The sequence below is a fragment of the Marmota marmota genome, unplaced genomic scaffold (genome assembly GCF_001458135.2).
Source record: "Marmota marmota marmota unplaced genomic scaffold, marMar, whole genome shotgun sequence".
Lineage (NCBI taxonomy): Eukaryota > Metazoa > Chordata > Mammalia > Rodentia > Sciuridae > Marmota > Marmota marmota.
Window position 1 is genome coordinate 25631975 of NW_026000240.1, and position 22179 is coordinate 25654153.

The 22179-nt window shown below is 38.8% G+C and overlaps 1 protein-coding gene across 3 annotated transcripts in view; it reads right to left on the minus strand.

Annotated features, from left to right (window-relative positions):
- Nucleotides 1–8735, minus strand: part of Armc8 (armadillo repeat containing 8) — a 99174-nt gene extending 90439 nt beyond the window's left edge. Inside the window, exon 1 of one of the 3 annotated variants that reach the window (XM_015487006.2) lies at nt 8440–8735. In XM_015487006.2, the coding sequence (XP_015342492.1) occupies nt 8440–8484 (45 nt within the window). In that variant the 5' untranslated portion in view covers nt 8485–8735. Of the gene's footprint in view, nt 1–8368 lie in introns of all 3 variants that reach the window. The other 2 variants (XM_048794101.1, XM_048794100.1) reach the window with 2 other exon arrangements.
- Between the last annotated feature and the right edge of the window lie 13444 nt (nt 8736–22179).

The following is a 22179-nucleotide window of genomic DNA, read 5'->3' on the forward strand; positions in this document are numbered from 1 at the left end:
CAATACCAAAAAAGGATGATAATATCATAAGATACCCTTTACTTGCAGGCAACTACGATGCCTTTCCTAAGTATTCCAAAATTCCTACTTGCCTACAAACCAAGGAAAAAAAAAAAAAAGAAGGAAGAAAATGTTCAAGCACTATTTAAAAGTCCAAGATTTTGGTGTAGGTTTTTATTGTTTATTTTTCTTGTTGCTGTTGTTTGCTTTGTTTTGTTCTTCATATTTTGGTAAACTTCTGGCCCTATTAGAAACCAATCAGATCTAAAACATTTGTTTTATACCTCTCACAGAGTAATTTTGCAATTATTTTTATCCTTACTTTTTTTTTTTCTTATGGGACTACCTCTTCAGTATTTCTGGAGTTTCACAGCATCCTCTCTCCCCAGAATAAGCAAAGCTTTGGTGTTCTGTAGCCTCAAACAACTATGGAAAGTTTCAAAATGTCACTTCACAGTTTAGCTGGACCCCATCAGTGTGGAATGTAACATACTTAGATCAATTAAGATTTGTAGAATGTAATCTGATTTGATTTCAAATACCAATATGAAAATACTAAAAATATAATTTTTATTTAGTGTACTTGTATAAGAGGAACTCTGACCTCTCAATAGACTGAAAAACACTTTGAATGTTAAAAGAATTTATTAAAAATAAGTTTCATCAGAGCTGATAAAATTTGAACATGAAATTCTAAAACAGAAAGCTGAGCATACAATTCTGTTTTTAAAAAGAGATAATTTGTAGGTCTGACCTTGCCACACAACATATGACAGCAAGCAAGTCAATTATCTCCAGTTCTGTTTTCCCCAATAATAAATGACAAGGGTGAACTAAAGATTATTTGCAGGTTTTTTCAGGCAAAGAATCCATAATTTTATATCACAGAAAGAGAAGTATTTTTTTTTTCATAAAAGAAAAGCCAGAAAACAGCTAGATTAAAAGGGATATGAAGAGGAACCTTTCATTTTTTTCTGGAGTTTCCAGTGTGATAGCATATTCTTCTAGCCCTGTTCACTATTAACAAGTACTATTAACAACATGCTTTTATGGTCACAAAAACTGAAAGCAATTTAGCATTCATGCATCTAAAATCAAGTACTATGATATTTATCCTTTTAAGTGTGGTGCAAATCACAAAGAGATATATGAGTCTAAATGATCTTTAAAGCTTCTTCTCCCCATTAAAAATTGTGTTCATTAACTTTCAATGTAGATGAGAAAGCCTGAACTGAGGGCCAAGAAGAGATCATCCTAGAGAGAGTGAATGAACTAAGCACCTATGGTGCAAAACAGAATAATACGGAAGTCCAAGGGAACAAGAAGCACCTCTGGACAGCATATATAGAGTGGCAGGCTTGTGAGGAGTTTTACAAAGACTGAGATATTCTCTAGGTTAGATGAGGTTCATTTAGATGCCTCCAAAGATAAGATGGTCAGGAAATACACTGAGATGCATTCAAATACTTCTCAATCCTGACACAGGTGTGGTATTGTCCTGGACTACATACAACAATGATTTAAATTATAATTCAAGATTACAACCATGTAATGATTTAAGAGATCCTGGGTACCATTTTATACGGTACACCTCAGCAGTAGTATTGTTCAGCCAGGCCAGCTGCTTCCTGACAATAAAGGGCCTTATTTGCTTCAGATGCTTAAAGGCAGTACTACCCTTGCCTTGGAGCTATCCATGGTGCTTGACTCAGACTCAGCTGTCTCTTCTAACAGCTAATCCATTCGCTTTCTTATCATAATACCCTTCAGGATCTATCTAACCTCTCATATAGGTTGTGGCTTATCATGGCAATATCATGACTGACATTTGAGCTGTGCCTAGTCCAGTTTGATTGTTCCCAAACACCTTACTTTGTCCTGGCTTGGACCTCCAGCTAACCCAGCTCTGCACCCCAGACCCGGGATGACATCTGCTTAAACAAACCCCTTTCTGAAGATACAGAACACCTTGGGGGAGATCACCAGCATATGTTGGACAAAAAAAAAAAATAAATCACTTCAGAACCAAGTCATGATACCTTACACAAGTTTTAAAACCTTATTGTTACAATCTTTACCATTCTGAAATGCTTTAAAACGACTTAAGTTTTGGTGACTAACATTGCACTGGGGCAAGCAAAGGAGTTAATTCAAAAATAGGAGTTAATTCAAGAGAGTCTATAAACTCCTTGAAATTATGCAATTTTTCAGGCATATATATGTTTTTCTGAGGAAGAGGGTGTGGAAATGTTTATCCTAGAAAGGCTAAGAACCAATGATCAACATGTTGATAACTCTCAATTAATGATCACTATCCCAGATTTAAGCACTCAACCTTTATATCCAACTGCCCAAATAAGCATCTGGAAGAAAACACTTCAAACTCAGCATGCCCCAAAATTAAACTCCTGTTGATTCATTTCATTTTTAACATATTTTTATTTATTTATTTTTATATGGTGTTGCTGAGAATTGAACCCAGTGCCTCACAGGTGCAAGCGCTCTGCCACTGAGCTACAGTTCCAGCCCTTGATTCATTTCTTTCACAATCATCTCCTGACACATGCTGTGGTTTGTAGAGTGAACTAATGGCAAACTTGAAGATACACTGAAACAATTTCATTTTGCATTTATTATGAAAAACTAGGGAAGGTCAAATTATGCTCTGAGTACAGAGCATAATTTTAAGTTTAAGTTCACAGAAAATTTTTTTCTAATTATTGTCAATTGCCCACTTAAGAGAATAAATCAATATGTAGTGATAGGCAAGGACAACAACATGCTAACAGCTGTCAAGACAGAATAAAATCAAGGAATACCTAAACTTCAAATATCCTACGTAGGTCCAATAGCTGCTTGTCAGAAAAAGTACAATGGCACTGGCAAAGACTGCAAAGAAGGCACTTAAGGGCTGAGGTTGTGGCTCCATGGTAGAGCACTTGCCTAGCATGTGTGAGGCACTAGGTTTGAGCCTCAGCACCACATAAAAATAAATACATAAAGGCTGGGGTTGTGGCTCAGTGGAAGAGTGCTTGCCTAATATGTATGAGGCACTGGGTTCACTTCTCTCATAAATAAATAAAGGTCCATTGACAACTTAAATAAATAAATAAATAAATAAATAAATTTTCCATCTACAACAACAAAAATCCTAATGCTGGCTTTAGAACATCTCCAGAGAGTGATAAAGGTAAAAGACAGTCCTTTGTTATTTTAAAAAAAAAAAAAAAAAAAAGGCAATTAAAATCCACAAGTGCCTTAGCTGTCTATACTAGTCTACAATGTATCATTTAACCCAATACAAAGTGACCAAACTAAAATGCAATCATCCTCTGTTCAGGGGTGCAAAATTTCATTTCCTTAAGTCTAATTTATTGATTTTTTAAAAATTAGGTTTAAGAATCCTTCAGTGGTCCAAGGTTCTGTGGACTTTTCCCTGTTATACTCTAAAAAAGTTTTATTTCATGCTTCACAATAAAATCTATGATCCACTTTGAGCTACTTTTGGTAATAAGGTATGAAGTTGAGATCAAGTTTGTTTGTTTGTTTGTTTTTTGGAGGGTGCTAGGGATTGAATACAGGGTTTTGCTCTACAGCAAAGCTACACCTCTGACCTCAAGGTTCATTTTTTAAACTACAATTAAGGGGATGAAAAGACAATTTGCAGACCCAGAGAAAATACTTAAGCACACTATATCACAAAGTGCTCATATCTAAAATACATAAAGAGTTTTCAATATTCAATAGTCAAAAAGAACAGTGAGAAAACTGGCAAAATAAGAAATATTTCACCAGAGGATAAGTGGATAGCAAATATGCAATGAAAAGATTTAACATTACAAATCATTAGGGAAATAAATGCAAATTAAGACCATGATATCACTGCACATCTATTAGAACAGTTAAAGTAGAAAAGTAACAATATCAAATGCTAGTGAGTATGCAGAGAAACTGAATCTCTCATACACTACTGGTAGAAATATAAAATGGTACATCCATTCTGGGAAAGTTCATCAAGCTAAACACACATTTACCATATAAGGTAATAATTGCACTGCTGGGCACTTATCTCAGACACCTCAAGTTACGTCTACACAAAGATGTACACACGAATGCTCAAAGCAGGTTATAATAATCAGAAACTGGAAACAACCAAAATGTCCAATAGATGAATAATTAAACAGTGGTACACCTATACCAAGGGATGCTACGCAGCCTGATACAAGGAACAAACTATTGATACCTGCAACTAGGATGGATCTCAAAAACATTATGCTTAGTGACAAAAGTCAATTTCAAAAAGTTACATATTGTTTGATTCCATTTATATAACATTATAGAAAACAACAAAATTACAGAGATGGAGCTGGGCAGTGGCACATGGCACACCCCTATAATCCCAGCAGTTTGGGAGGCTGAGGCAGGAGGAGCGTGAATTCAAAACCAACTCAGCAATTTAGTGAGGCCATAAGCAACTTAGTGAGACCCTGTCTCTAAACATATATAAAAAAGGATGGGAATGTGACTCAGTGGTCTCAGTGGTTAAGTGCCTCTGAGTTCAATCCCTATTACCCGCCCCGAAAAAACTATAGAGATGGAGAACAGATTAGTAGTTGTCAGAAATTAAGGGCAGTGGGGGGGGGGGAGATGGGAGGAGTGTCAGGCAGGTATGACTGTAAAGAGGTAGAAGGAAGGAGATCCTTGTGGTAATGGAATAGTTCTGTATCTTAGTAGCAGTGGCTACATGAATATACTCTTGAGATAAAATGATACAAAAATATGTACATACTTATCCCAATTTCCTGGTTCTGACACTGTACTATAATTATGTACGATGTAACCAATGAAAGAACCTGAGTGAAGTATACACAGGGGCCCCACTGTACTTTGCAACTTCCTGTGAATTTATACTTATTCCAAAATAAAAAGTTGTTAACATGAACTCAACATAAAACAATCCAAAAGTCTGGAAAGCATAGAAGGAATCTGCAAATTTGCTGACAAGAATGAGGTTGTAATGCTAAATGCAAACCAAAGAGGAATAGAGTGGCCATATGCTATCTAAAAAAGAGATGGATAGTTTGTTCAACTCCCAAAACAGTTCAATCAACCATTTACTGATTACCTGGTATTTGCAAGACATAGTGTTTTAAGCAATTATAGGGTTAAAAGATTGAGCACTTAGCTCTGAATGAATTTACTCTCTAAGACAAGGGCCTCCACAAAAGCAGTGTTCCTTCACCTGGAATGTTGTTTGGCCTTTTTTTTTTTTTTTTTTTTTTTCTCTCTAGTTAGTTCTTACTCATCCTTGAACCCTCATTCAGTGTCACTTCTTCAGGGAAATTCTCCTAGATCTTCTCATTGCCCGCCACATTAGATCAGTTTCTTGTATTACATGTTTGAACAGCACCCTATATGTTTCATTCATAATATTAATCACCAGTCATGAACAATTGTGTGATTATTTGATATCACTTTCCCCGATGGGCTAAAATCTCTGAAGGGACATAGGTCTATGTGTCTCATCAATGTATTCCAAACCCAATGCCATGCCTGGCAAATGACAGAAGCTCAAAACATATTAGATAATAAATCCATGCAAAGATGTAGTTCATATGTACAAATGAGCAGACAATAAGCTACTGGAATTTGGAAGAAACTAATTATCAACTTCAACCTGAGAGGCCAGTTTATATGGAATAAAAGCTTCATGTAGACGATAAAGAAACTTGAAGTCTAGCCTTTCAACAACAGGAACCTACCAAAGAACTAAAATGAGATTGGTGGTCCAATGTGTTCTTTAGAAGAATTAATGTGAAAATGGACTTGAACTGAGAAAGTAAGGGGGCAATAAAAATAATTAAAGCCAGCTGTGGTGGAGCATGCCTACAGTCCCAGCTACTTAGAAGTCTAAGGTTCATGGTTCACTTGAACTCATGAACCTAAGACCAGTAACATATTAAGACCTTCATCTTAAAATAATTAATTATTTAACTAAAATGACCCTGTAGGATTAAAAGGATACTGTGATAGTGCAGGGCACAAAATGATAAGGTCCTGAATTAGAGTGGCCATGGAAATAGAAAAATGTGAGAAACACTAAGAATAAAGGAACAACAGAGCTTAACAACTGATTAGATAGGGAGGAATGAAAAGGGGAAGAGTCAAAGATGATTCAGGAGATTCAACAGTGAAAGACAGTACCAATAACCGAAGTGACTAAGTCCTCTTAGGAGAAGAAATGTGCTTTGTTGGAAGTGATGGGGGCATCCACACAATTTAAGATATGAGATCAGACATAGGAGAAAGTCAAGATCGGCAATGTAGAAGTGTGAACTGAGGGGTTAAGGTTGGAAGAACAATGAAGTTTCTCAGGAAGAAGGTGTAATGGGTCTTGGATGGAAATCACTTAAGATGATTTGATTGTCCCTTGGTCAATTTATGCATTTATCAAACTCAAGAGTAATCCAGATAATCAGCTTCTTGACAGCATTTCTGATATCCTCCTTGCCTTCCCTAAAGCACATAATATACAACTTTGTACTTAATCTGGTACATAACAAGTAGCTTTTTAAAGGAATCAACCATTCAATTTCTGATTGACATAAAAAATGCTGCCATACATAGTAGTCTGAAAGGAAGAAGCTTCACTTTCAATTAGTAAAATCACTGAACTTAGTTTAAATCAATTATCCAAAGCTTTGGGAAATCAGACCTTTGGATAAATTATTTAAAGTAAATTCATTGAAATAATAAGAAAATGAAACAAATGAAAATTTTCAACTGTATACACTCTAACTCAAAAAAGTAAAGAAGCTTCAGGTGAATTGAAGGATAACTAATCTAAATGACAAAACTGAGGATAGTCAAAAAATACATATATAAAATCTTTTTTACAAATGAGGAAGAAGTCATTGGCCTGCTCTCCCACAAAACATAAGTATTTCAGTCAAAATGGGCTAATGTACTAATCTGCTTCAATACTTCAGTAGCCAGGCCTGGTGGTCTGGGCCTGTAATCATAGTGGCTCAAGTGGCTGAGGCAGGAGAATCGGGAGTCCAAAGCCAGCAGCAATGGCAAGGCACTAAGCTACTCAGTGAGACCCTGTCTCTAAATAAAACACAATATAGGGCTGGGGATGTGGCTCAGTGGTGGAGTGCCCCTGAGTTCAATCCCTCATACAAAAAAAAAAAAAAAAAATCCCAATACTTGAGTGAACAGTATTTTTCTAGTAGTAGTTTAAATATAAGAAAAGCTAATAAAATGGATTGAGGGACAAATTTGTTGACAGCCTTCCAAAATTAAATTACCACTGTATTGCCAAATTAAGCCCTCTCAAGGCTGCAGTCTGCCACTTAACTCTAACCCTGAATCAAGCAATGTCCTACGTGTTTTTAGGTAGGCCTGCTCCTGGGAGAAGTCAGGGAAAAGAAACCAGCTGGAGTTATGGCAACTCCAGGAACCTGACAAGTCGTCTATAATCCAACTACCCTCTCAGCATTAGACTGCCTTCCATGAGTTTAAAAGATGGTCATTCTTTGTCTACATATTTCCAACAACAGCAAATGAACCACTGATAAACTGACCATTCTGACAGTCAGACAGGTAAGATTGGTGGTAAAGCCTAAGAAGTTATCTCTCAGTAACTTTCTCTGTTGGTCCCATTTTTTCAAGGACAACACAGAGAAAGATGAACGTTGTCGTCCACTTTTCGTTTAACTTAAAAAAAAAATAGGTATTGCTTCTTAGCATATCAATATGTTCCTTCTCTTAATAATGGGGATATCTAACCATTCCCCTTAAAGAGAAGAGGAATATCAGCCACAGGGAACAGAGCCGTGACCTCCGGAGCAGAGCTCCGACAGGGGGTTTAAATAACCACACACGTACGTGTACACACACACACACACACGAGTTGCAGCTGATTTATGAAATCCCCATTGCCAAGAGGCAAGCTCCAGCCAGTACCCAGGTGACACACGGAAGACACACGGACCTGCCTGGCGGCTCGGAGGCTGCGGGGGCCAACGAGCCTGCACCTCTTCTGGCCAAAGCCCAGGGGAGCTGAGTGGGCGCTGGTTCCCAGGCCGGCGGCAAGCCCCACAGGGCAGCGCGCCCGGCCCGGGAGAAGCGGCATCGCCGGGAAGGCTCAGTGAAACGCCTGGCCAAACCCAAGCCTGCGCCTCTGGGCCGGCTGCCGATAGCCCAATCCCCCCGCCTGTCGCACGCCGTGCTGGGAGCCCGCACTGGTGAGAGCTCCCGGAGTTGTCTCCACCGGGGTCCCGTCTATCAGCCGTCCACCCTCCCTCACTCCCGGCCCAAGCCCCAACCAGAGGACACCGCAAGGGGTGGTGCCCAGGAGACGCACCGCGCTTGGGGGAATACGGCGGGCGGGTCCCGGGCTCCCCGGCAGGAAGGCGGCCGCAGCGGGTCACTCACCGAGAGGACGCTCATGCGGATTGGGGTCTCCAACAGGCACGCCATCTTGAGCCTTCCCACCCGGCTGCTGCCGGCGCCGGCGCGGGGGCCGGCACTTTCGACAGCCAACTACTGGGCCAACGGCAGGAGCCTCTGCAGAAAGTCAGGCAGGTAGACGAGACCGACCACTCTCTGGATGCCGCTCAAGTATGGGAAGGACCCGCAGAAGGGCGAACAAAGGGAACCCTCTCCAAGAGCCTCCTTACGAATCGTCCTCTCTGAAACGGCAGCTACTGTCAGCCTGGGTCAGAGGTGGGCGCGGGCAGCGGATTCCGCATGCGCAAAGATCTGCCGGCCCCACCTGCCGCTCGTGGTGGGTGGAGCCTCGGGGGCGGAGTCTCGCTCTGGCGTTGCGAGCTGTCCAGACTGATAAATTGCATTCTATGCGTTCACGTATTCATATTCCGGAAAACTAGTATGTGGAGCTACCCACCTACATAGTTTGAAGTTCACTTTCACATTCATTATCTCTCCATTTGCACCGAACTCTTAGCGTCATTATCATCTCCATTTTATAGGTAGGGAAACTGTGATCTCAAAACCAAGGTTTCTGCCGCCAAGAACAGTGATTATTTCACGATCCAGCCCTTAACTGTGACTTGCTTTAGCGTTGAGTGCCCGACCTATTTATTCTGGTATAGTGTTAAGAATAGACACTCTGGGGCAAAAACGCTTGGGTTTAACCCTCGCTATTTCTCTTACTAGCTGCCTTGCCGTTACCTTGAACAGGTTACTTAACCTCCTTAGGTTTCGGTTCCTCCTCTGTAAAATCAATTTTATAAGAATAGAGGAACTAATAAACCTGAAGCACTTAGAACATGTCTGGAATCTTAGAAAGCATTACACAATATACATGTTAGTATTTCTGAAGCCTCTATGTCAAGTTGGGGGAAAATGGGTCAAATATCTGAATTGTTCATACTGGAACACTCCCGATAACTGAAGTCAAACAAAAGTACGTCCTTAATTATATTTTCCGATTAATTCACATCTCCTACTCCTTCATGTGAGGTTGGGCGCGCGCGCTTATGTGCAACACTGCTCTTGACTCAATGGACCGGTTTCACCTTCCTGCTTATTGCAACCAGTAGGGTTTTCACAGGATGAGTGCAATGAGCCTATTACATTACTTGTCTTTCCTTCCGTTTCCTTCCATTTCTCCCTAATCCGTGCTATTACCTCTCCCTTGAACTAAAGCAGTAGCCTTCCAACTGGTCTGAGCTTTACCTCTGTTCTGTCTCCCCACTGTACTTGACTTCTAAATCCATGGTAACATTTATCATACTTGTTTATGGATCTGTTTGCCTTTAAAAATGTTGTGTTCCCAGAAGGCAGGAATTATATTTTAGACAACCTTGCTATAACTATTTCCCAAGCTCCGAAAGTCTGCATACTACCTACACAATCTCTGCCAATCTGCACCCAGGAATTATCAATTATTCAATATTTTTCTTTAAAGCCAATTTTAACACATTTAAAAATTTTAGCCTCATCCTAAACCATAAAAATCAAGTTTATAAAGCACTCTATTTTTATTCTAGTGCATTAACATCCATAACTATTTAAAAAAAAAGTTTAAATGCCCATCCTATAACATTTAAAATCATATCACACAAAATCATGGAATATGCAGGGAAATGGATGGCATTAGAGCAGATTATGCTAAGTGAAGCTAGCCAATCCTTAAAAAACAAATGCCAAATGTCTTCTTTGATATAAGGAGAGCAACTAAGAACAGAGCAGGGAGGAAGAGTATGAGGAAAAGATTAACATTAAACAGAGAGGAGTGGTGGGAGGGAAAGGGAGAGAGAAGGGAAATTGTATGGAAATGGAAGGAGACCCTCAATGTTACTCAAAATTACACATAAGAGGTTGTGAGGGGAAGGGGGGGGAACAACAGCAGATGAGGTAGAGAGGGAAGATGGGCGGGGAGGGGAGGGGGGATAGTAGGGGATAGGAAAGGTAGCATAATACAACAGTCACTAATATGGCATTATGTAAAAATGTGAATGTGTAACCGATGTGATTCTGCAATTTGTATTTGGGGTAAAAATGGGAGTTCATAACCCACTTGAATCAAATGTATGAAAGATGATATGTCATGAGCTTTGTAATGTTTTGAACAACCAATAAAATAAAATAAAATCATGTCACATATTGCAAACCACAACCTGGCAGCCCATAACTTACACATAGCATACAAAACTATTAATTTAATTTTCAGTTAACTATTGTATGATGCAGTCATTATAGCTTTATGCAATTTACGCTCATCAATTCACTCAAGCTATACGTCTGGCAGGGAAGCCCCACCCCAAGTATGCCATAGGTGATCCCTCCCCCAAATCTTCACGCATCACTTTTTCTTGCAGCTACCAATATATTGTACAATATATTGTTATTGTATTGTTTTTTCTTAATTATACTAGTTTGTCTCCTCATCAGGCAATAGGGATTTTATCTCCTAGGACTTTTATCTCGCTATCTAACATAGTCATTTACAAAATGTTTGCTGAATCTCTGGCTTAGTTTGAGATGGGGACATTTATACTGGATATATGTACATATATACTAGATACATGTACATATATACTAGATATATATGTACATATATACTAGATATCTATTACATTCCAGGTACTATGCCCAGGAGTGGGAATACAATTATGAGCAAGATGGATCTTTCAGGAAAGAGCAAAAGAGAAATAAGTGCAAACAAGTTTAGAATGTAGGGATAAAGATGTAGATACAGGTAGTTTATTTGGGAAATACCTCCAGGGTACAGAATTGATCGGTTAGAGAGAGTGAAAAAAAGGAAAAGTCAATAAAAAGTCAATATAAAAGGGCACGATTTATTCTCTGAGCACCTCTGGAAACACAAATTCCACCTTGGATTGTTCATCTTGAGGCTGGGGCATTGCCTACCACTCACCCTCATGCTGTATTGGTTGAGGATTTCCCCAGAGTGTTAACTCCTACACCTCTGGACTACACTTGTGCACAGAACAGAGAGGGCTTCCTTAAGCAGGTGTACAAAGGCAGAGTCTGAAGGTTTGCTCTTGTGGTAGGATACAGTCAGAATACATCTGACCTCACCCAGAATTGTCACTACAGCTGGAGCTGAAATGGGGGATGGGTGTGGGTAGGAAATGTGACCTGAGGCATCCAATATCTCTGCTATCAGGCTTCCCTGTTTTATTCAAGAGACTAACATGGCCATTTTACGTGATGGAAGCATTGAATAGAAAACCTCTAAATTTGAGGGTCAGAAATATTGTTTTTAGTTCAACTTTGCTGCTAAATAACTTTAGGTAGAGTTTGAATATAAGAAGAGTAGAAATTGAGGGGTAAGAAGAAATCTGATTCCGCCTCCACATAAGGAGGAAACAGTTAATTTTGGTACTGCACTGAGGGGAGGCAAACACCCACACCAACTTCCTTGCAAATGAAACTTCTCTCTCTCAGAGCAGTATTAATTTCTGAAAAATAATGACAAGAATGAGAGTTTAGTGGTGAAAAATAGAATACAGAACAAGAAATAAGTTGGGGAAAAAATCTGGGAAGCATTTAAAAATAGTTATGTAGAACTTCCCAAAATGCATAATAAACTATATATTTAAAAGTAAAAACATATCTATGTAAAACTAGAAAAGTTTAAAGGACAGAAAGATATATGTAAACCAAAAACTTGGTGGTCTCAAAAGGGATATAGAAGAATCTTTTAAAATATTTGAAAACAGGATAGTCTTTAAATAAATAAGAAAGATAAAATTAATTAACTGTGATACACAGGAGATACAATGAAGTTTAAAAGACATGCAAGTTTACTTATTCAAGTGGCTATAAATAAAACCACAAGTAATGAGATGGACACCATGATATGCACTCAGAAAGATGCATCACTTCTATATAGGGGTTCTGCTAAAAATGCACATGTATAATTAATGAGGAAGCATCAAATAAAACTTAAGGGACAGGGCTGGGGATGTGGCTCAAGCGGTAGCGCGCTCGCCTGCCATGCGTGCGGCTTGGGTTCGATCCTCAGCACCACATACAAATAAAGATGTTGTGTCTGCCGAAAATTAAAAAATAAATATATAAAAAAAAAAACTTAAGGGACATTCTACAAAATAACACACTTAAACCCTTCAAAAATGTCACTAAAGACAAAGGAAAACAGGCCGGACGCCATGGAATACATGTAATCCAAGTGGCTCAGCAGGCAGAAAGAAGCAGGAGAATCATGAGTTCAAAGCCAACCTCAGCAAAAAAAGCCAAGGTGCTAAGCTACTCAGTGAGACCCTGTCTCTAAATAAAATATAAAATAGGGCTGGATGTGGCTCAGTGTTCAAGTGCTTCTGAGTTCAATCCCCGGTACCAAAAAAAAAAAAAAGAGAAATTGTTCCAGATCAAAGGACAATAAAGTGATATAACAAATCAGGCAGCTTGTGAGCTAGGGTTGACCCTTGGACAAGGAAAACAATTGTTTTCTTAATGAAAAAGTAACTCATTTAGAAAATAATAATTTTAAAAATCTGTAGGATTTGGCCAAGGATCCTGGAAATTTGTTCACTAAGATAGATAAGACAAGTACATATATACATACATATGTACATATATACTAGATATCTATTACATTCCAGGTACTATGCCCAGGAGTGGGAATACAATTATGAGCAAGAGGATCTTTCAGGCAAGAGCAAAAGAGAAATAAGTGCACACAAGGTTAGAATGTAGGGAGATAAGTGACAGAGTGCAACTCAGGGAGCATATAGAAAGGAAATCTCACCAGGACCAAGGTCACAGGAAGTCCTTCCGGTGGAGCTGGTACCCAAGTACTGACCTGAAAATAACCAGGAATGGACCAGGCAAAGCCCTATGTGTTACTCCTCACAGGGCCTGGCTTGACCAGAAACATTTCTCTAATTGTATAATTAAAATAGTAATTTTCCGGATTTAGTAGTGGAAACACTAGTGGATCCTTCAAAAATTATCACCAGGACAAGAATTACCAAGTATTTCTGGGAAAAAAAAAAAAAAGAGACATTCCAGAATCAGCTGGTCTTCTGAGAGCTATAGCATCTTCTGGATTGTAGAGATAAGAGAGATTCCCTCATCCTCTTCACACAACCACTTTAGGAGGATGTTTCAAAATGGAGGAGCAAGGGTAATGAGCTAGGCAAAGTAAGTTTGATCTTTTCATCGTTTATAACACAGGAATAGAATTTAGAAATCCTCAGAACACTAAACAAGAGGTATTGTCTGTTTTAATCCTGCTGAAATCAGAATGTCTGACAAGATGTCTGACCAGTTGAGACTGAGAGATTACAGATATCACAGAACTCTTTTCCCCATTTGTGATTATTTGCCTCTCATTACAACTGCATCCTAGAGTTTTAGCACTAGACATGCTCTCTCCCTAGTTTTCCTATAGAATTGGGAACCAGTAGGTAGTGATAGGTGTCAGAATCACTTAGTTCAATTTTAAGACATAGCAGATAAATGTTTTTCCTGATGTTTGCAACATTTTGTTTATAAGACTGACTTGCAGGTATCCCAAGAGTTCACTCCTTTCTTTCATGAAGTTTCTGCCCAATGTCATCAGCAAGGTCTTCCTGAACGACTGTGTCTCAAGTATTCTACAATAATCCCTAACTCCTCGTCTGCTGTATTTTAAATTATTCATTGTTTAAATATGTTTCTTCCTTCCTAACTTCTTTAGTTCTATTCAACTTTTATTTGACTGGATTTCATTATCACATCATTTTTTTCCCCCAAGAAGGGGCCATGGGTGTTGTCTCCCTGAAATTCTTTCCATGTTCAAAAACATCTGCTTGTTGCCTTTTACATGAATGACATCTTAGCTGGTGCATCACACAGAAAAACAGAGCTCACATTAGGTAATTTAGCAAAAAAGATTACAAATTATTGGAAAGACTAATTCCAGAGTCCATAACCACTGAAGGATTTGGGATCTAGGTTGTCACTGTAGAGGTTCAGGCTTGTCTGCTGCCAGCATAAGAGCCAAAAGAAATAAGAAGTAGCTTTTATCTTTCTTCTATCTTCTATTCTCATACAACCCAGAACAAGTTGTCAAACCTAATCCAGACCCTGATTGGCAACGAAGTCCAAGAAATGTAGTTTCTTAGCTTCTAATTCCTTCAATACAGACATAGAGAACTATATAATTATATATAGTTATATATAATTATATATAATATATAATTTAAAAGTAAGTTGAAGAAATTTTATCTTTTGCCCCTAAACATTGCAGTGTTTCCTAAAATCAAGGAATTATATAAATGCACTAAAATGATCAAAATTTGGAAATTAATATTGATATGATATTATCTAATTTGTAAACTTTTCCCAGATTTTGCCAATTGCTCTAATAATGTCTTTTATGGTACCACAATGAATATCATGAATCTTTAGTTTCCTTTAATTTTTCATCTTTCTCTTTGTATTTTACGACTATAACATACAAGTATACACATATATGTATATATACATATACACACATCTTAAATATGTGCTACTTATTTTGCAAAATCTTTCTCAATTTCAGTTTGTCTGCTATTTTTCCAAGATTAGATTCAGATGTCAAAAACAAAATTACAATAAACTTTTCAAAAAGATCTTAGATGGCTTATGTGTGATTCTAGTCTTGGGCAACACTCCATTCTATAAAGTTGGATAAGTACCCTGATGGGCTGAGAGAGAAGGTATGCTTGATAGACAGAAGAGGACTAAGGAAAGCAGAAATAGAATGAAAAGCAGATGGACAAAGTTGTTTTCTCTGTTAGGTTTAAAACAGAGGGACTTCCTTGAGTCTTAAAGAAAACTAAAACTGACTCAATTGGGGATTTCTCTATTACATTTTACTTTCTCCATTTCTTTGAAGGTCAGATAAACAAGTTAATTTTGGCTTGTTGGCATGAAACATTAGCATGAGTAACTCCATTTTGGTTTGATCTGTTGAGCCTAGTCCAGAAGGTCAGTCCAAACCAATGGCCTCCTATAAATTTCATTTCAGACAGGTTATGCACTTTTGGCAGGAGTACCTCAGAAGTGATGTTGTGTCAGATTAGGGGCTCATGATGTGGATTTGTCAATTCTAGTGAGGTTAAATTTGATCATTCCGGCAACTTCTCTAGTGTAAAATTTCATATTTTCTCTTTGTTATTAATAAAGTATCTTTTGGAAAGATACTTTTACTATGTAAGTAGTCTCAAGTAATACATACGTTAAGACTATGTAAGGAACCTGTTACTCTTCCAAGATTACCCTCCAGTTTAGCTATCATTGAAATTCTTACCTGAAACAATGATGATGATGATGATGATTGCTATATGATAATTTCTAATTCCCATTTTTCTGCTATATTTATCAATCAAATATTCTTGTGTAGATAAGAGATCTCCCTTCACCTGTATATTTTATTTATTTATACCAGTATAAAATAAGATGCTCTGAACTTATAATGGGGTTTTGTCCTAGTAAACCTATCATAAATTGAAAACACCTTAAGTTCAAAGTGTATTTCATACACCTAATCTATTGTAACCTAAGCTTGTCATAGCTTACTACTGTTTGTTTATCCTTATGATTGCCTCACTGACTGGGAGCTGTAGCTTGTTGCTGCTGCCCAGCTTCGTGACATAGTATCATCATACTATATATTGCTAGTTTTAAAAAGGATATTAAAAACAAAATTAGATTAAATACAATTTCTACTGAATGCATATTGCTTTTACACATTGTAAAGTCAAAAAATCGTTGGTCAAACCAACATAAGTTGAGGAACATTTGTAATAGATTCCTATTTTATTCAATGATCTGTAGCTTGTTACTATGATACACACACACACACACACACACTAATTGGGTTAAGACTCTTACAGCCCTATCATTTCTCCTCTGAACCTTCTTGCATTGTTTCACACGTGAGCTTTTGGGGAATACCTCACAATCAAACCATAACAACGTATTTGATACTAAAGTTGTTCCAGATCTGCCAGTGGAAACACCTTCAATCTGACATCTTTTGAAGTTCCCAGATCCTTTAAGTACTTCCTTAATTTCAAGCACAAGAAGATAATTCAGGCTCATTTTGTACTTTACTTGCCCTAGAATCAACCATTTCAACAAGCTGACCTGATTTCTTTTGAAATTGTATTTAGACATCAATATCTGGTGTGCACCTAAGAAAGTTTTGGGTTTCCTTCTTTTCTTTTCTTTTAAGAGACTGAATCTTGTTATTTGCTCAAGTAGGCCCTGAACTCCCAGAGTAAAGCTGGTCTCCTGCTTTAGCTCCTGAGTAGCTGGGACTAGAGGTATGTACCACTGTTCCTGGCATATTATATAAAATAAATGCCTAAAAAATAATTTAAAGGAGAAAAGGTTTATTTTGGCTTATGGTTCCAGGGACAATGATTGCTTGACTCCCTCCTTTTGGGCCTCTGGTGAGGCAGTACATCATGACAGAAGCTCATGCTGAGAAGGCTGTCCACCTCATCACAGTTGGGAAGCAAAGGAGAAGAAGAACCACAGTCCCAATATCCCCTTCAAGGGCACATTCCCCAATGACCAACTGACTTCTACTAGGCCCCACTTCCTAAAGGCTCCACTACCTCCCAATGGCACTGCAGCCTGTCGAACAAGTCTTTAGCATAGGAGGCTTTTAAGACCCAAACCATAACAGGATTAAACCCACGGCCTTGCACACGATAAGTATGTGCCCTACCACCTAGCCACAGCCCCCTAAGAAGTCTTAAAAGGCTGGGCATGGTGGCACTGCCTGTAATCCCAGTGGCCTGGGAGGCTGAGGCAGGATATTTATGAGTTCAAAACCAGCCTCAGCAAAAACGTTAGGCACTAAACAGCTCAGTGAGACCCTGTCTCTAAATAAAAATACAAAATAGGGCTGGGGATGTGGCTCAGTGGTTGAGTGCCCCTGAGTTCAATCCCCAGTACCCCCCACCCCCCAAAAAAAGAAGTTTTAAAAGCACTTCTGACAGACTCATTCTGGGTAATGCTCTTTATAGCATGTTTCCATAGTTGATATGTGGTTTCTTTTTTCACATGGCTCACTGTTAGGTGCACCTCTCTAGACGCTGATAGACACTGTTCTGATAGAATCAAGGAACTTCTTTCCAACCATATGTGAGACTTGTTTGTTTTCCCCCATGGGCCCTCACAGTTTGACAGCACCTGCCTGATCAGTAGGCAACCCTTCAAATATGTCAGAGTTATTTTCAACTGGGTGCACTGGCGCACGCCTATAATCCCAGCAGTTTGGGAAGCTAAGACTGGAGGATGGAGAAAAGCCAGCCTCAGCAATGGCGAGGAGCTAAGCAACTCAGTGAGACCCTGTCTCTAATAAAATACAAAAATAGGGCTGGGGATGTGGCTCAGAGGCCAAGTGCCCTGAGTTCAATCCCTTTAGTCAGAGAAAAAGCTGACTAAAAAAAGAGTTATTTTTCTTTGTTTGCTCAATCCATTTTTGTTTTAGTCAGCTTTTTCACTGCTGTGACTAAAAGATCTGACAAGAATAATTTTAGGGGAAAAGAAAAGTATCTTTAGGAGCTCATGGTTTCAGAGGTCTCAGTCTATAGAAGGCCAGCTCCATTCCTTGGGGCTCTAGGGGAGGCAGAACAATATGGTGGAAGAGTGTGGCATATGATAACCAAAAAGCAAAGAGAGACAGTCCACTCACCAGATATAAAATATATGCCCAAAATGCACGCCCCCCAATGACCAATTTCCTTCAGCCTACCTGCTTTCAGTTACCACTCAGTTAATCCCATCAGGGGATTAATTCACTGATTGTGTTAAGATTATTCTACAATAATCTTTCCTCTAAATCTTGCATTTTCTCACACATGAGCTTTTGGGGGAACACCTTACATCCAAACTGTAAAAAATTTTCTCCAAAAACCCTCCTGTTTCTCCTCATTCATAATGGGGTGGTGGTGAGGATTTCTATTTCATTTGACTACTTTTTGACTGATTTTAGAAAAACCAGTAAAAATTATCCAGTGTGTTGACTCACCAATATGGCCTCTGGAATTGAGATTTGGGTTGGAAATAGAATTAGGAATTGAGTCATGATGCACTTCTTCATTCTTATAATCTATTTCCTTCTTTAATCATTAATTTTTTAATATTATAGTACTGAATTACTGTTTACTATTGGTCACAAAAATTCAAAAAAATTTTTTGGGGGTGTTGGGGATTGAACTGAGGGGCACTTCACCACTGAGCCACATCCCCAGCCCTATTTTGCATTTTATTTAGTGCTTCAGAGACAGAGTCTCACTAGAGTTGCTTAGTACCTTGCTTTTGCTGAGGCTGGCTTTGAACTTGTGATCCTCCTACCTCAGCCTCCTGAGCCGATGGGATTACAGGTGTGCGACAGCATGCCTGGCTCTAATTGTTTGATACGTCAAAATTTTGTTGCAAAATTGACATGGTAACATAATAAAATACCCTTATCCAACCAAAAAAAAAAAAAAAAAAAGACTAAAATTGAACAGGCAATACCAAGTGCTGCTGATCATGTGGAATAATCAGAACTCTCTTACATTAACAAAGCATAAATGAGCATAATCCTTTTGGAAATGGCACTAACTGCTAAAGTTAAACATACTCTCTCATGTAGAGATTTTACTCCTGGGTATAATCCAATGAAATGAGTACCTATGTTCACCAGAAGATTTTACAAGAATGTGAATGCCATCTTTATTCATAGTAGCCATAAATTGGAAACAATTCAACTGTGCTTCAGTAGGGAAATATATAAATTGTGATATATTCAACACAATGGAATACAGCAATAAGAAATGAATCTCAAGGCATTACAAGGCATAAAGAAGCCAGACACAAAAGAGTGAATAATACAAACTGACAAATATCTGACATTTAAAAATGGGCAGGGAACCTAGGGCTGTATGTAGCTCAGTGGCAGAGTGCTTGCCTAGCATGTATGAGACACTGGCTTCAATCCTCAGTAGCACTACTTAAAAATAAATAAAATAGAAATATTCTGTAAAAAAAATGGAGGGGCAGAATTGATCTATGGTGACAGAGGTCAGAATAGTGTATTCCTTCTATGATGACAGATCAATGGTGCTTTTCTTCTGAAAGAAGGGACTTGGAAGGAAGCATAAGAGAGTCTTTTTAAGAGTCTGATGTATATTAATGTACCTTAAAATGGCAGGTGATATTTTGGGTTATCTATGTAAAAATTAATCAGACTGTACACTTAAGGTTTGATTTATGTACTCTAAGTTATATCTAATTTTTTTAAACATGAAGTTTTCTCTGGTCAACTGACACAACATGGCTAATTGCAGGTTGGCATCATGGGTAAATCCTGGAGCCACTATGGTGCCTCCCTCCAGAAAGTGATGAAGAAAATTGAAATCAGTCAACACATAAATATACTCACTCCTTCTCTTCTAAAGAGAACAGAGAAGCTATGGGGATCTGACACTGTGGTTCCTGCATGAAAAGTATACCTAGTGGTGCCTGAACCTACAACACCACTTCCATCATCACAAACAAGTTTGTCGACAAAACTGAAGGGACTGAAAGACCTGTAGAAGCTGTACCAGTTGAGATATCATTAGCCAATGATAAATGTATTAATTTAGGTTATGAAATTGCTTTGGTTTGTTACTTTTATTTAATTAGATGTTCTGATTTGAATTGCTTTAATGTTGCTCTTTCAAAAGATTTAGAAATCAAAATTCTTCTAATTTGTATAGGAAAACTTTGCTGAGACAAATTACAGTAATTCAGCATTTTTTTCAGTAGTCACATGACATGGCATAAAAATATAAACTTTGTGTCTTAGCTTTTAATAAGTTTGTTCTTACCAGTTCAACTTTTGTGAGATACACTGTGATAAATTATGGCATCACTATACCACTAAGCTATATCCCCCATCCTTTTATTTTCTAATTAATTATTTTAGTTTTTTTTAATACCTTTATCTTGTTTATTTATTTTTATGTAGTGCTGAGGATAGAACTCAGTGCCTCACACGTGTGAGGCAAACGCTCTACCACTGAACCACAACCCCAGCCCCTTTATTTTAGTTTTTATTTTGAGACAGCCTGGTCTGGAACTTGCAATCTCCTGCTGTTATGCTCGAATTCGGGACCCCCTAAAGACCACCAGAGACCAAGATCGATGTAAGCAGCAAAGAGGTGTTTATTGCAAGCTAGCTAGGTCCTCCTCGCACACACAGCAACAGGTAACGCTAAGAGGCCCCGAGCCCAGGGTTTGCAGCAGTTTTATACATTCTTTGGAGAAGGCAGGGACCCCCACATACATCATAGCATCTCCTAGCAAATCATCACACACCGCGGGGAAAATCAAATAACAACTCTAAAACATGCTTAGCACATTCACTGGCGGGAACAAGTTTTGGGTAGGGGTGGTCACTACAAGAGGGGGATTCATTTGCACTGATTGGTTTAAATCATGAGGATGTCGCAAGGGGAGCACGTGCCAAACTGCAAAATCCCTGGGTATGGTTGAGCACAGCCCTGTGAGCACATGGGGTAAGGCCTGTGTCACATGCCCACCAACTGTTTTCTGATGGTAATAGATAAGTCATTTGGGTGGGCATAGGGGAAGTCTGATTGCATAAATGCTGCAGAGAGGGTGGTGGGTTTCCCACACAGCTGCCTTTTCCAATAACCTTCTCCAAGTCCAGATTCCACTGGTTCCCAACGGCAGTCCTGTACTTTGCTAGTCAGTGTATAACTTCCTGGGAGAGCTATCCCCTCATAAAAGGGGAGTTGCATATCATAACACATCTAACAGGACTCTGTCACCTGGGGTCGGGTTTTGTTTGCAACATCATAAGTTTTTAGCAGTAGTTTCCACAAGGGAGCTCCCAAGGTGTTCTCCTCTGAGATGCTGGGCACAACTAGGTTGGGTAGTTCAGGTGGAGAGTTTAGGTCCCTTTCTTCAGGGATCCTCTGGGTAGTCTTAGGTATTTGGGTACTTTCAGGCATAATGGGGATGTTAGCTAGTTTAAAGCTGACCAGAGATGGACTTATCATTCCGTGTATTTCCTTGATAAGATTACCTTTTCTTGGTTAAGTTTTTCAAAGGTGTTTTCCTTGTTTCTGTCTTGGCCATTCATTCTTCATTGACCAGTTTGGTCCTTTTCTCTCCTTCAGTTTTCAAGACACTCCTCTGCTTTCATTATCTTGCATCCTAATTAGGCAAACAACTATTTGGTAGCAAAAGGCAAAATTCTCAGTCCTCTTACACACACACACACACACACACACACATATCATAATTTTAGAAACTCTTTGTGGGGTAATTTTTAAATCCTCAGTTTTTAAATTCCACTTAAAATTATTATTTTTGAATGTCCTTTAAAAATCTCTTGATTAATTTGTAATTCACTATCAGGCAACTGTCATTGCTGGGAGAAGTTTCGTCCTAGGGAATTCGCCAGTCGCTCTTGCTGGTTTGGCTTGGTTTCATTCCTACCTAAATTCCTACCTCAGAGGATTTTATTTACTCTACTGGTTTTAAATTTTATCATCCCTTCAGACTGGTAGCACTCGCGAAAACACGCTCAGCCCAATTCGACTGGAGAGTTCCCCGAGATCCTGGTGTCAGCGGTGCCCTTCCCGATCCCTCTCTCGCGAGATTTGGGAACCGGAAGCA